Source organism: Gymnoscopelus braueri (assembly GCF_963280865.1).
Source record: "Gymnoscopelus braueri genome assembly, chromosome: 14".
Taxonomy (NCBI): domain Eukaryota; kingdom Metazoa; phylum Chordata; class Actinopteri; order Myctophiformes; family Myctophidae; genus Gymnoscopelus; species Gymnoscopelus braueri.
Window position 1 is genome coordinate 22,870,008 of NC_137619.1, and position 14,929 is coordinate 22,884,936.

The 14,929-nt window shown below is 40.8% G+C and overlaps 1 protein-coding gene across 6 annotated transcripts in view; it reads left to right on the forward strand.

The window, feature by feature from the left end:
- The window catches only part of LOC308101034 (stromal membrane-associated protein 1-like), a 117,406-nt gene that overhangs the window by 14,490 nt on the left and 87,987 nt on the right, over window positions 1-14,929 (forward strand). For all 6 annotated transcript variants that reach the window (XM_080450318.1, XM_080450317.1, XM_080450319.1 and 3 more), the window contains exons 2-3: window positions 8,336-8,469; window positions 11,075-11,160. In XM_080450318.1, the coding sequence (XP_080306444.1) occupies window positions 8,336-8,469; window positions 11,075-11,160 (220 nt within the window). The remainder of the gene's footprint in view (window positions 1-8,335; window positions 8,470-11,074; window positions 11,161-14,929) is intronic.

A 14,929-nucleotide genomic window follows, 5' to 3' on the forward strand; every position in this document is an offset into this window, starting at 1 on the left:
AATTTCATGCTTGAATGACACTCACACACGCACAAACTTTAAATATTCCCAACTCCCTTGGTGGAAATTTCAGCTGTCGCTCATCTAGGCTCTACTACAGTGTCTGCTTGGGGCACGCTCACACACATAATTGTTAGTTTACTGCAGTGGTTTTAGTTCGTGGACCCATTGTTATGGGTCACGAGTAAATATCCCTTTTGTTTGTTTCCTAGAACTTTTGTAATTAAAAAAAAAATACCCCCCCCCCCCAAAAAGAAAACATATATCAGCATCGGAGAAAAAAAGTCAAACATTTTTCAAAAGAACTTCATACATAAGAAATTCCATAAATTGAAAGAAAAAAAATTAAGAAGTAGTGAAAATAGCAGATCAACAAGCAACTCGGGTTTGTGTGTGTGCTTATGTGTGCAAATGTTTACACTAGTTTTTGTTTGGGTGTTCATACTGGCTTGTGTGTGTGTGTGTGTGTGTGTGTGTGTGAGTGTGTGTGTGTGTGTGTGAGAGAAAAGAAAGTAGTCATTTGTTTGCAATCAGGTCAACTGCTAGCGCATTAGCAATTATGTGTCTATGTGTGTTTTTGGAGTGTGCTTTGTTTTGTGTGCTGTGTGTTATCATGGGACCTCAGGCGGGCTTTGTTCTTCATACGTATAACTCTACTGTCCGTTTTCTTTGTTCCTAATTCTCTGTTTGACTGAGGCGTATGTGTGTGCATTAGTTACAGCCACTTGCACAACACCGAAAGAGCATAATATTAAATAAAAATGTACCTTTGGAATGGATCCTAGATTCTGGTACACTTTGACAAGGGATCTTACGTCCTAAAGTAGTGCCTTTGAGGAGCTTAGGCGGGCTAAATAGTTTTTTTCTTAATATTTGTTAAATAATGAGTCGGCTGTCAAGCTGTGCTGCTCACTTGGCGTGTGTGTCTAACCAGAGAACATACACACCGAAATTAATTAAATGAAACAGTTGCAGGCTAAACTATACAATGCAAAACAAATTATATAGAGATGATTTATGATAATACATTATATAATAATGGACTGTAAGCCAGCCGCGTTACGACATACCGGAAAGGAGGTAGTTGTCCACGTTGACTTCAGTCAACACATGGATTTACACCCCTTTTAATTCTAAACTTTGTTGATATTGGAATCCTTTACAGATATATATATGTACTTACTACTTATGTAGTCACGTGAGCTGCATGTTTTCTCCGTCAATGTTTATGCGACGTTGTGATGCGTCGTAAATAATCTAATTTGATTACATATCCATATGGAAAAACAGTCACTGATAGCGCAGCATTTTTCTTTGTTGTAGTAGTTGTCCCATACATCATTGTGCTTATAAATGCTTAGATGTACATTTCTCAAAATGAAATAAAAAATGTATTGATTTTAGACTGGTGTGGGTTTATCTGTGGCTGCGTGCATGCAAATGAGTTAGCGACCTAGCTTATAGCCACCGGGGCCACGGCTAGGCCTGTCACAATTATTACATAATTGTCTAATCGCAATTATTTGAGATAATCGCAATTATTTATGCATAATCGTCATCATCGTTTCCATGTTGAAAAATATTCACACATTTTCAAATATATTAAAAAACAGAAATAGCAGATCTACAAGCTTACAACGCGTCACTTCGTGTAAGCTTGTAGATCTGCTATTTCTGCAATTTTTTACATGTATACAATTATTAAATGTCAATAATTTCTTAGAGTTATTTGTCATATCCCTGTACAATTTTTTTATTTTTTCATATGTTCCAGTGTTCAATGGCCAAACACACAATTAAATCGTTAATCGCAATTATTTGAGTCACGATTAATCGTCTGCTTAAGTTTGTAATCGTGACAGCCCTAGCCACGGCCAGTGCATGTGTGTGCGTCTGGCAGACAGGGGCGGAGTCAAAACATAAAACGTAACGTACCACATGGCTTTGAAGGGGAGCAGATTTACAAGCTCTCAACATGTCATGCTGCAACGCTTTGTGGGCTTTAGATCGGCTATTTTGATAAAAAATGAAAAAATACAGTGAAAACAATACAAACACGAATAGTCGTTATTTTTTTCCGTGCCATCGAACGAAGCGTCGAATATTCAAATTATTTGGGTCAGCCCTAATTGATATAGATAGATGGATAGATATAAATGGTTATGTGTGTGTGCCTACAGCTTAGAGTACCTCATACAATTGAATACTTTATTTCCAGTGCATAATTTGTTCAAGTCATTTACTTTTCTAAATAGAATCGGAGCCTGCCGCTCGCTAAAGTGATTTCTTAATAGAAAGACTCAGAGGCAGTAAAAAAAACAAGCATATCTCATTGTGAAGAGGCCAATATATTATGAAATATTCAGCAGCTACGGAAACTTTTAATAACCCAGAGTTAATACTGTATTATTAAACCCTAGTTAACATCATGCAGTATTATATTGTGCTGTAGTATTAACCTCTGGTTAATATCATGCTGTATTATTAACCTCTGGTTAATATCATGCTGTATTATTAACCTCTGGTTAATATCATGCTGTATTATTAATCTCATTAAGATGATAATATCGTTATTGTATAAGATTCCTGAGTTACTGTGTGTGTGTGTGTGTGTGTGTGTGTGAGATTATTGTCTAGTGCAGTGTTTCCCAAAGTGTGGAGCTGGTCTCCCTACTGGCGCGCAAAGGTGAGCTGAGGTGATTTAAAAAAAAAAGAGAGGGAAAGGAATATTTATATTCTTCAGATTTGGAGCAAAATGCAGCAAATCATGAACGCAGTGTCCGATAGCGGTGAAACTTTGCAGGCACATTCGCACTACGCTGAGGAACAAATGCCACCCTTTCAACATTGCCCTATTATAGTGCCACCAGGAGGCCGATTTTTGCAACAAAGAAAAAGTATACTACTCCTACAAATGCTGTCCAAACATCACGCAAATCGGTACATATTGTCTCTTTACTGAAGTGATTGAGACGAATCCGTCCGATTTTTCACACTCTAGCGTGATTGGTGATTGGTGAATTACTGGCCCACACTAACCTACCTGACCTGGCGGAGACCTGTGCTCCGAGGAGCACTTTTTCTAGTTGTAGATAGATTCATTGTGAGAAATCAGCTGTGCCTATAGACTTCCAGCTGATGTTTTTTTTCTAGTCTTCCAGCTGATGTTTTTTTTTCCTAGTGTGACTAGTCCACTTTCCCTATTGCATTTGTCCTTTACTGAGAGAGACAGCAGAGAGGGACAGTAAGACACAGGGGAGAAGGCTCTGGTGGCATTCAGTCCTTGGCCAGAACCTCCATAAATGAGTGTGTGAGCATCATTACAGGCACTATTGCATTTGTAAAGGGCTCATCAAAAAGCAAAGCAGGGTGTGTGAAGTCAAATCCATACTATTGATATGCATCCATTACAGTCCAGCTTATAGTGGCTGAGCCTGGTTGATTTAGGATTAATATACGGCCATCCTTACCTTAATACCACTGTAGAACTGTACTGCATTAGCACTTCACTAACAGACTGAAGCTCTTTAAATGGACTGGCTGGCCCTATGCTCTCATCCCAAACAGTCATTTTATGTCCTGCACATTCTAGATTCAAGTCCTGGTGGATTGTGTGTGTATGTAATTTGTGTGTGTGTGTCCAGATTCCAGAATGATGTTACACTGTTTTGTTAGTTACCTACACCAAGGAGGTAACTTTCCCACCCATCTGTCTGTAACCAAAAAAGTATTGGCATGAGATTTGTTGTACACATCCATGCTTTCAAGAGCAACATGTTTTTGTTTTTGGTGACCTTTCCTCTAGTGTAGCATCACTGCCAGGTCAATCTTCAAATTCATATAAAAAATCACACCCTTTGTGAAGTGGGCGGTGTCTTGCTAGCTAATCACAATACTGAATGGAGTCAACCAATCATGTACAAAAAATAAATACATTTATTGAAACACTCTTTATGAAAGTCATATTCCGATGTTCCGGACATTGTCATCAATGATGGAAACTCCTTTGTCAAACATCATTTGTTCACAAGAGCAACATGGAAATATTGGGCCATATTTGACAGTGGTTTTGAAGTTTTTTAGCCTCTGTTGTTGTGTAAGTCCTTTGGCCAAATCACCACTTCTAGGAAGACTCTTGCTTTTCTCAAACATCTTCCATTTACCGATTATCTTGGCTACTGTGTTCTCAGAAATCTTAACTGCAGCGGCAATTCTTTTGTAAGTTTGGCCAGATCTGTGCTTTGCCACAATTCTGTCTTTGAGCTCTTCTGGAATACCCTTTGATCTTACCATTTTCATTTTATCCTTTTCCTCTTTTCCCATTTCAAACATAGTGATTTTTGGGTTCTTCTTTACGTTTCCCACCAAGGCTTGTCTCTTACATTTATGGATTATGTTGGTAACTGTGTTCTTAGAAATCTCAAGTTTACCTGAAATTCTTCTGTAACCTTGGCCAGATCTGTGCTTTGTCACAATTCCATCTTTAACCTTTTCTGATATATGCTTTGATCTGAAAGGGCCACTTCTAGGAAGACTTTCTATTTTCTTCTCAATATCGGTTTTCCCTTTTCTCATTTCAGCCACTAGTGATCTTTGAGTTCTTCTTTACTGTTCTCACGAAATGGACAGTATCTAAGTAATATACTAGTGTCACATCACAGTGGTTTTAGATTAGTTTCGTCATATGTATCACTAGCCAATCACAGCATGTGTCTTGCTAGCTAATCACAATACTGAATGGAGTCAACCAATCATGTACAAAAGATAAATACATTTATTGAAACACTCTTTATGATGGACGAAACCATAACTTAAAAAAAACAAATTTATGTTTTTTTTAAAGTTATGGTTTCTTATATAGGGCTATGCACATGTGTCATGTGACACTGGCCAATCACAGTCCTGAATAGATTGTGATTGGCCAATCACGGTGCAGGGTTAGGCGGGGTATATTTTTGGCCAATCACAGCGCAGGATAATTGTACAAATTTCCAAACCTCACGCCCAAAAATCACACCCAGTGTGAAGTGGGCGGTGTGGTCATCACAGTGGTCATCATAGTGATGGAAGCTCACTTTAAAAAAAAAATGATTTTTTAAAAATTGCATAATCCTATTTATAGGTTATTAATGTCATCATTTGTCTCGCTAGCCAATCACAGTGCTGAATAGAGTCAGCCAATCACAGTACAGCTAGGGGTGTACTAATGAGCCAATCACAATACAGCTAATGAGGTGTCCCAACCCCACTTATAGGGGCGGCTACACCGCCCAAAAATATGGAGCCTCGATTCCAATACTGGCACATGCAGACCTTAGTTGTAAAAACACACAATTTGCTGCACACATTCACACACCCAAGTGTAAGTACTGTAACTCATTCATTTTGGTGATCCCATGAGACCTTTCCTGCTTGCATGCGGATGGAGAGGCAGTTGGTTAAAGGGGCTTGAAGATATAACCTTTCTGATTAGGTTATGTTTTCTGGATCTGAAGATCCAAAGTATTACTGGTTTCTTTCAAGTCACCTGTACTAAAAAAAATGAAAAAATGTGCTGTATATATTTATCGTGGACCTTTACACTGTAGTGTGGCCTCTGGTTTGAGTAAACTGGCACAATTGACTGGTATCCAGTATCCACCCAGTCCAGTGCAGTGCTTTCATAGAGTTCCATGCAGGGCGCTAATGACATCTCGGAGTGCTCAGATTCCCAAGTACTGTATTGTGAACCTACAGTAAACTATTGCTGTTAATGTGGCATTCCTGATGTCGATGTATCAGCATTCCACTGACAATGTGCAACTTTTACTAATGACAGCCACGTCTAACCGGCTACCAAATATTATGTCCCACTTCCAGTAAAATCCACTTTCTATTGTTATCCTTCTACAACCAAGTCATGTTGGTCTTGTTTGTGTACTCTTAAACCCAGAGTTATACTTCACCGTAAGGCGGTATCGCCGATCTACACACTCACTCACAAGTTCACAACGCGTCGCGCACACACCGCGTTGTGAGCTTGTAGATCGGCTATTTACGGTGCACGACACCCTCATACGATGGAGCATAAATTAGGCATTACTGAGCAGGTACATTGTTTTTCCATGTTGGTCCTTAACATGCCTGCTGTTTCTAAGCAGTCTCCATCACTGCTCTGCTAGGAGTCTGGGTAGTAGGATAATTGGGTCCTATTGTGGACGGATAGGTTCAGGACAGGTTTTATTTTTTTGGGGTGGAGGTGGAGAGAATTTCATCGTTGTTCCTCTGTGACTGCTATGTCTAGACCAATGTATGTGTCAACAATAACAATGGTAACGACAACAGTCCTCTCCCACTAGCTTCTTCACTTCTCTTTCTCTCACGCGCTCTCCATATTTCCAGTGAGTGCTTCTTTAACTCCATTACCGAGGAGCCAGGCGAGTGCTGCTGTTTTTCATTATCAGGTCCTAATTTAAAACCGAGACACCATCTGAGTGTTAATTTAACTCTTATGGGTCCATTTTGACACTTTATTGCACTTAGACATTATTATTGTATTACAGAGGACCACACTGGAAATAAGTATTACTTTACGTGTTATCCTTGGCATGATTTATATCATGTATTTTACTTTTATAAATTCTTACCTTGAATCAATCAATCAATCAATTTCTATCTGATGGTACTCATCTGAGGGGAATTTCACTTTAACACACTTAGGGTAATTTTCACGTTTACTTGGGCTTTTGTATGCACTCCAGACAGTTTTTAAGATGCTTGATTCAATATTTAGATATTTGATATTAATTCGATCAAACACACCCACCTCCTATATAATCCCTCTCCACTTCAATGTTGGACTCATTGAAAACACACATCCCCCTGGTGGTATGTCTTTCTAATGAATATCTAAAATTATTTATTTATTAATATTATGTGGACTTAAAAAGTAGGTCATTATTTCTAGCATCTTAACATCTAAATTGAAATAACGAGTTGAAAAAAGAAGGTCTCTACATTCTTTAGAACAGCGCTACTCAACCCGCGGCCCGCGCAGCGTCTCTGCGGCCCCTCATGGTCAAACCAAAATAAGCAGAGGATAAAAATATATACATTTCCGTTCAAATATATGGGTTGCTTAATTTTTTTTCAAAAACAAACAGACATACATACAGGTGCGTCAATTGTTACAGGTATAATGCGTAGTTTTCTATGCATTTCGTTTTTTTTGGGGGGGGGGTTTGACCCCCATTTTTTTCCGCCGCGCGCCCGAAAAATATGTGTCCCTTATTTCGAAAAATAGGTGTCCCTTATTTCGAAAAATAGGTGTCCCTTATTTCGAAAAATAGTTGTCCCTTATTTCAATCTCTGGGAGTTGGCAACCCTAACCTTGCCATACCTTAGCTTTTGCTGTAACTGATGCCACTGGACATACACACAAAATAAACAGGTACAGTGAAAAGAATATGATGTCAAAATGTACATTTTCTTATAACAATAACAATGTGTAGTGTGTGTTACAAAATCGAAAAATCCAAAATAGGACCGACATTTTTAGCTTGCGGCCCCTTGGACTTTTGGTATTTTGCTGAGTGGCCCCTGAGCCATCTTAAGTTGAGTAGCCCTGCTTTAGAAGGACAAGTTGAGTGGGCTTATATACTGTAGTACTGTAGGAAGGGGGCGTGTTTGATCAAATTAATATCAAATATTTAACTATTGAATCAAGCAACTTAAAAACTGTGTGGGGTGCACACAAAAGCCCAAAAAGATGAGAAAATGACACAAAAAATGTTTTTAAGTGAAATTCTTGTTTTAATTTAATACTAAGAATAAGAATGTTATTGTGCTGTATCCACTATACTTACGTATATCTTCCCTGACACAGTTGACTGCAGCATCCAGCAGCAGTTGTTTTTGCACTAGCATCAACTACATCGATCGATCAGTCTGTTTTCTTTTTTTTTTTTAGTTTTCCGAGAAGGGTCAGAGTGCGTTCTTCTCCTCCAGGATGCCAGGGAGATGCTTGCAATCCATGTGATTTATTGTGTCTTTAATGTTATGGGATGCTTTCTCAAACCACCAGATTCTCCTGATTAAAACCTCAAATAAATGTCTGTCGACCTCTATATCGCCCTTTCTCTCGGTCTCTCTATCGCTCTTTCTCGGCCTCCCTCTCTCTCCCTCCCTCCCACTCATGTCTCTGTGAGTCTCTCTCTCATTGTCTGACCCCGTCTATCCGTGTCACTCACTGTCTGCTTTCGGTTTGTCTTATCTCTGTCTGTATTTCTCTCTCTGGGGATGAAGGGAACAGTGTCTGGACAAATGAAAAATATCGTGTGTGTGTGTGTGTTCGCAGGTCCGAGATGGGCGTCGTGGAACCTAGGTGTGTTTATGTGTATCCGCTGTGCTGGGATCCACCGTAACCTGGGGGTCCACATCTCCAGAGTCAAGTCTGTCAACCTGGACCAGTGGACCCCAGAGCAGATCCAGGTAAAACGCGCTTACAGGACACACAGTGGTGGACAAAGTACAGTTATTTTCTTTTCAGCATTGCTGTATTGAAATTCATAACATTTCCAAAATAGTGAAAATGTACTTACTTACATACTTAAGTACAGTACTCAAGTAAATGTACTTACTGTCCACCACTAAGTACATACACCCATGTACAGCAAAATCCTCAGTGTTAATTTATCCTTTTTGTAACAAAAAAAAGCGTATAGGAAGGGGGCGTGTCCGATAAAATGAATATCAAATATCTAAATACTGAATCAAGCAACTTAAAAACTGTCCTGGGTTCTCACAAAACCCTGAGTAGACGTTAAACCCCAAACATGTTTGAAAGTGAAATATCACTTTAAGGACCCATTTGGTTACGTCGGCACACTCTCGGAGTTAAATTAACACTGAGGACTTTACTGAACCATACTTGAATACGCATTCATGCATGCACGCAAGCATACAGGCACACGCGCATACAAATAGGATAGCGTACCCAGCATGCATAGCAACACATCCAGACACTTGCGTGCACGTACACAGGTAGATGTAGGAACTGCACAGAAATGCTTAACATGCTGCTCATATATACAGTACAGTATAACATACATGTGCGTGCGTGCGTGCGTGCGTGCGTGCGTGTGTGTGTGTGCGTGCGTTCGTGTTTGCGTGCGTGCCTGTAAAGTCTTGAAATTTAGTGCCTGTCAGTGAGAGCACTTGGTTTTCACTGACTAATTAATTCTGGATGGTTGATTCCTCTCCTCCTCAGTTCATTTATCACAGTCTTCTTCACACAACTAGGGTGCATCCCCCAGTAGTCTTTTTTTTCCCCCGTAGCTGAGTGAAATGACCTGGAAGTATCTAAGCAGCAGCCATGATAAGAGCCAATCGAATTCTTTAAATGCTAAGGAATGGTGCTTCAGTGCTTCCTTTCTTATCTCCTTTAGCATAGGGTGCCTTGGACCATCCTTTATGAAAGGAAAAGATTTTTTTTCACAATTTCTCCCTCCCGACAATATTAAGAAGGCAGCACACATTTTGGGCATTTCTAAAATCATAAGGCGGTTAAGGCCACAAGGCCACTGCTTGAAAGCATAATCACACCAAAATTTCAAGGTTCTCCCTGAGATAATGGGGTAAGTACTTGGAGAGGGGGCATTCTCATTTGATACAGACAATAACCCTCCAATCTACTTACTTACTGCAATCAACCTATGTGTAACTTATGAAGAATAAAGCTCAGAATTCACGTCAATAAGAAATAATTTCACACTTATTGAAAAGAATTGCATGATGGACTGATGTATGGTAAATATATTTATTCCAAAGTTTTACAATTATAATGGACAAATATGATAAAGGATTAGCCTCGCGTGGCCAGACAATATCACACGACACACTGCGTGGATATTAGTCTGGTCCCTATCAACGATAGATTTTTTTCCAAGGGGTGGTTACAAAAAGATCCAAACGGACTCTATTGGTTAGACCTAAACCAATCAGAGCAGTGCTTCCTTGTTCACGAACCAATCAGAGCAGTGCTTCCTTGTACGTCATTGCTCCAAATAAGGTGATAAGCCCGCCCACATTTGGATACTGGGCCCTGGTTGGTTCCGCACAACTGCGGAGGGAGAGAAATGGAATCTCTATGGAGGGGGCCAGACCTAATCTGCCGAGGGCTAAAGTGCGATGCAATTTTGCAAAGGCAGATTCGTCTGGAACCAGGCTAATAAAGGATGATTGATGCAAAATGCATTGTTCATATTTTATTATGTAAAATTATATTATGTGTGAACAGTTATTCTTTCCTGTGGCTGTGAATCCTGGGAAAGAATATATTTGGACTTTATAGCACGAGGTGCACATGGGCATCTTATTTACTTAGAGAGAGAGAGGCCTGAGCCTAGAAAAATGTCTGGGAAAATGCACTTTTTGCAGTCCATCATGTGAATATTGAAGTCTCACTACAGCAGACACATGTCGATAACATCCACCGGCGTTGCATAATTAAGTAGCCTAGTGTAAGTGCAGCCGGATTCTCTTAGCACTGTGGTTGTCTTGTCCTCAGTCCATAATATCTTTTTCCTTGACCTCATGATGTTTTCAGTCAAGGAAAAGTAATTAGGAAAAGATATAGGATGTAATTTCTTTGACTATTGGAATGCACCCTGTGTGTGTGTGTGTGTGTGTGTGTGTGTGTGTGTGTGTGTGTGTGTGTGTGTGTGTGTGTGTGTGTGTGTGTGTGTGTGTGTGTGTGTGTGTGTGTGTGTGTGTGTGTGTGTGTGTGTGTGTGTGTGTGTGTGTGTGTGTGTGTGTGTCTCTCTCTCTCTCTCTCTCTGGGTACATGCCTGAATGTATATGTGTTGTAATATTGAGCTCTGTGTGTGTGAATGTACATGCATGCATTTCTGTGATAGAGGGAGCTATCCCTGAGGACAAATTGACTTGAATGTAAATGTGATGTTTGAAAGAGCTTGTTCATAATATGTGTGTCCGTCTTCAAAAGGATTTATTCTCCATCTGCTTCCTCTGATCTTAAATTACTGACACACTCGTCTCTCTCTCTCTCTGCTATTCACTGTGTCTTTCTCTCCAGAGTATGGTAGACATGGGAAACAACAGAGCCAAACAGATGTATGAAGCTCACCTCCCCGACAACTTTAGAAGACCACAGACGGACCAGTATCCTCCTCGTGTGTGTGTGTGTGTGTGTGTGTGTGTGCGCTGATATACATGTGTGTCTAAGGGCTGCTTCATGCTCTCTATGGATTGACACCATCGTGACCTTACAGTTCACTCTGCCTTCCTGCTCAAAAATGCACTTTTTGCAGTCCATCGTGTGAATATTGAAGTCTCACTTGAAAATCTCGAAAGCATTGCCATGGCTCCCGTGTTAAGTGGTCAGATGGGTGGGCCACATGCATTTTCAGAGCCTGTTTATTTTAATGATTAATCTATCAATTGTGTACACTATGATATACTTTGTACCTGGATATCACAATGAAAACTCAACACCATGACTTTTTCTTTTTTTTAATACATATTTATGTTATTTTATCATTCAAATCTCAGTGTTTTGCAATGTTTGGGGGGGGGGGGCACTTGCAATATCCTCACGGCCCACGAGTGAGACCCGGCGCACAGGTTGGGAATCGCTGGTATGGACAGAAACGACTTGTCGAACTTGTTCTGTCTCAACACCCCCGTCACACCTTCTCCATCACCAGACAGCTGTGTTGTTAACGGCACCACCCAGCATCACCGCCACCACCACCGCTTTCAGGTTGTGACCAATAAGCAGGATGGTGGAGATGCGGCTCCAGCGTGGTATCTGGTCTCTGGCAGGCCCATTCTGTACGTGTGGTCATCAGTCGTTCTGAAGTGCATTAGTCGTCCTGACAGCCACGCCGCAGGCTGAAAACAGCAGATAACACACCCAGGATTAGGCCAGGTGCTGCCTGATGGGGTGAGCGTGAGTGAGTGTGTGTGTGTGTGTGTGTGTGTGTGTGTGTATGTGCGGCTATGCTGCATAATGTATGTAATTAGAACATACGCATGCTGCATGTCATGTGGACGTTTGCAGCATAGAAGATTGTGTGCGTGTTTAGTGATAAGTGTGCATGTGTCCGTTTTTGTTTTGATTCAGTTCCGGCCTTGTGTACTGTGTGTGCGTGCGTGCACGGTTGCGTTTATGTGTGCATGAGGAAATGGGCTTTCATTTTCCTGCCATATTTGACATTGTTTTATTTTTTTTCCCGATTCCTATATTGATGGAAGCTATTTGCTGTGTGTGTTTGTGTGTGTTTCTCCATTGTGGTCATTTTTCATTTCCCTGCAATTTCCTTTTACCATCATTTTCACTTCTTTGGTATGGTATGATATGATGTGTGTGTGTACACATAAAAGTATGTGTGTGTTTCCATGTATCTACTGTACGTGGTGCCTGTATGTGCAACAGTTTACGAATTGTGTGTGTGTGTGTGTGTGTTATTATGCGTCTGTACATACTGTATGTGGTACGTGCCTATAATTGTTCGGCACTCCGTCCTGCCGACATCTTTACAAGAGGCAGTATTTATCCACACATTATCCACTCCACCACTTAGCTTACCGCTTGCATGTTGCAATGTGGAGTGTCCTATCTGGTGTGCCATCTCCAGCGGTGGGTCATAAATATGCATCCTCTTTGAGATGCAGCTGTGGCAGCCGCTTATCTAGCAGTCCATCAGACGGAGAGGGTGGTCATCATTTTTCAATCTTTTGAAGTCTATTATGCGATCAGACAGTGGAATTGCTGCTGAAATGAGGAGATAAGAGAGTAAGGATTAGGAGAGACATCGTGTGCAAGTTTGGTGTGTGTGTGTGTTTGTGTGTGTTTTTCGAGGTTATGCGAGTGAGCGCTTTGGGTGTTTGAGTGTTGATGGTGTGTGAATTGAAGTGTGTCTTTAGGTGAGCTTGAGAGGGATTGGGGTCCCCTGGGACACTCCCAACTTAAGGACCCCTGGGGGTCCCGGGACCCCACTTTGAGAACCACTGTGATATAGAATAGATTATCGTCGACCAAACTTGGATTATGATGAATGTCGTCGGTGGGATAATTTGTTCATCACATACCCATAGCTTTACTTATTCACTATTCATTTAATCACTTTAATTGTATAAATACTGTAGATTGACTTTATTTTCAATGAGGAACTGCCCCGGGAACTAAATGGTAGAGCTGCTAGGATTCCCAACAGTATGGGGAGGGATTTGATTGAAAACTGGCTGCCAGCCTCGCCATTACGCAGCCATTCAGTGAACCGTCAAAGGTCAGTTTTTTCTGCTTTGCGTTTTGATTTCTTTGTGCCTGGATGAACTCCAGTCAGTGTCTACTCAGCCATGAATTCTAACTCATCATCTCTGCAGCAACCAAGTTTTGTCCAGGTTTGACATGGTGAGTTCCTTAGGCAACGAGGTTGTTAGCAGTGCCAGTTCTGCACTGGATGATAAAAGGACCCTCTGTCCTGTTCTCACTGCCCTCACCCAGGGAGAATAAAGGCTTTTAATATATTTCTGTCAGGACAACTCATAAATGGATAAAGACTCATGAAGGATACGATATATTTATTGAATATAAAATGAGCATATTTATTATGGTTTGGCGATGAATTGGATCTGCTTTTAGGTACTCTGATAAAGCGCATCTTCCAACCATATGAATCCCCCGTACGTAAACCGCAGATCCAAAACAACAGGTGGTAGCATGGGGTGGTGGAGGGGTGAGAAGCAATTTTAGCAACAGCAAAGAAACGGCAGCGCAGCAGCAGCAACATTGTGTGTCCAGCAAAAGCAAGCTGGATGAAAAGTGCAAACTTCCAGCTTAAATAGAGCGGTCTGAGAATTAAATGAGTATGAGTGGATGTGTACGTGGAGCTGACGCGGTCCAATGGTAAGCCACCAACAACTGCTGGTGGCCTGACGGGAACTTGCTCTGCGCACGTCTGTGACAGGCGCTCATAATAATATAACTAGATATTACATATTTTGACAGATGTGTGTGTGTGTGGGGTAAGTTAGGGATCAACATTGATTTTATTCATTAAAAGGTGCTGCTTAAATCCACCATTCTTTCATCACTGTTGGTCTCTTGTGTTCATCATACAGGACTGACTCATTCTACACTGACTTTGTTTTTGTTTTCAATGTCATCCTTGATGGTACAATCTCCATGATTGGCTATCAGTTTTGGATGTTGGGAGCCATGCATATTACAGAGTACCTTCTACTAAAGGAGGAGTTTTACTGCCTGGACATTTGATTCATTCCATTGGATGTTCCCACTTCCAAACTACATTGCATCTGTTTCAGGATAACATGGACTCTCAGAGGACATTTGTGTTTGTTATCTGATAATTACAGTTTAAACAATTTCAATTAATTCTCAAAACCTTCTGTTCAGACTGTCCATACTACATCACATCCAAGTAATATGCTGTTCCCACTTCACAATTCAATACTCTTTGACCACTCTCTGACTGTGGAAAACAAGACCATATGTTTGTAAATTTGTGAATCACACATATTATCAAGAAGTTCTACATTCTCTTGACTATGTTTCCTGTCGGTTGTGCATTCACATTGGGCAAGACAGCGAAGCAATTTGATATTAAGTCAGTGATATAGGGGGTACATGATCCTGACACATCAGGAGTCCAGCCTGTTCCTATTCACCCGTTTGCCAGAGAAGCTTTCAGCTTACAATGGGAAAGTGAGGATACAGGCAGGACATCCTCACACATTTTGACCACAGGAGGAGCAGGAGTGGTTCTCAACCATCACACCCATTTTTTATGAACTATAATCCAATTATAAAAATGTGACTGTAGATTTTTTTTTCTTTTAGGTAGTTTTGCTGGATAGACAGCTGAGGGTAAAATCGGGGAAAGACATGCAACAGGTCTCTAGTCGA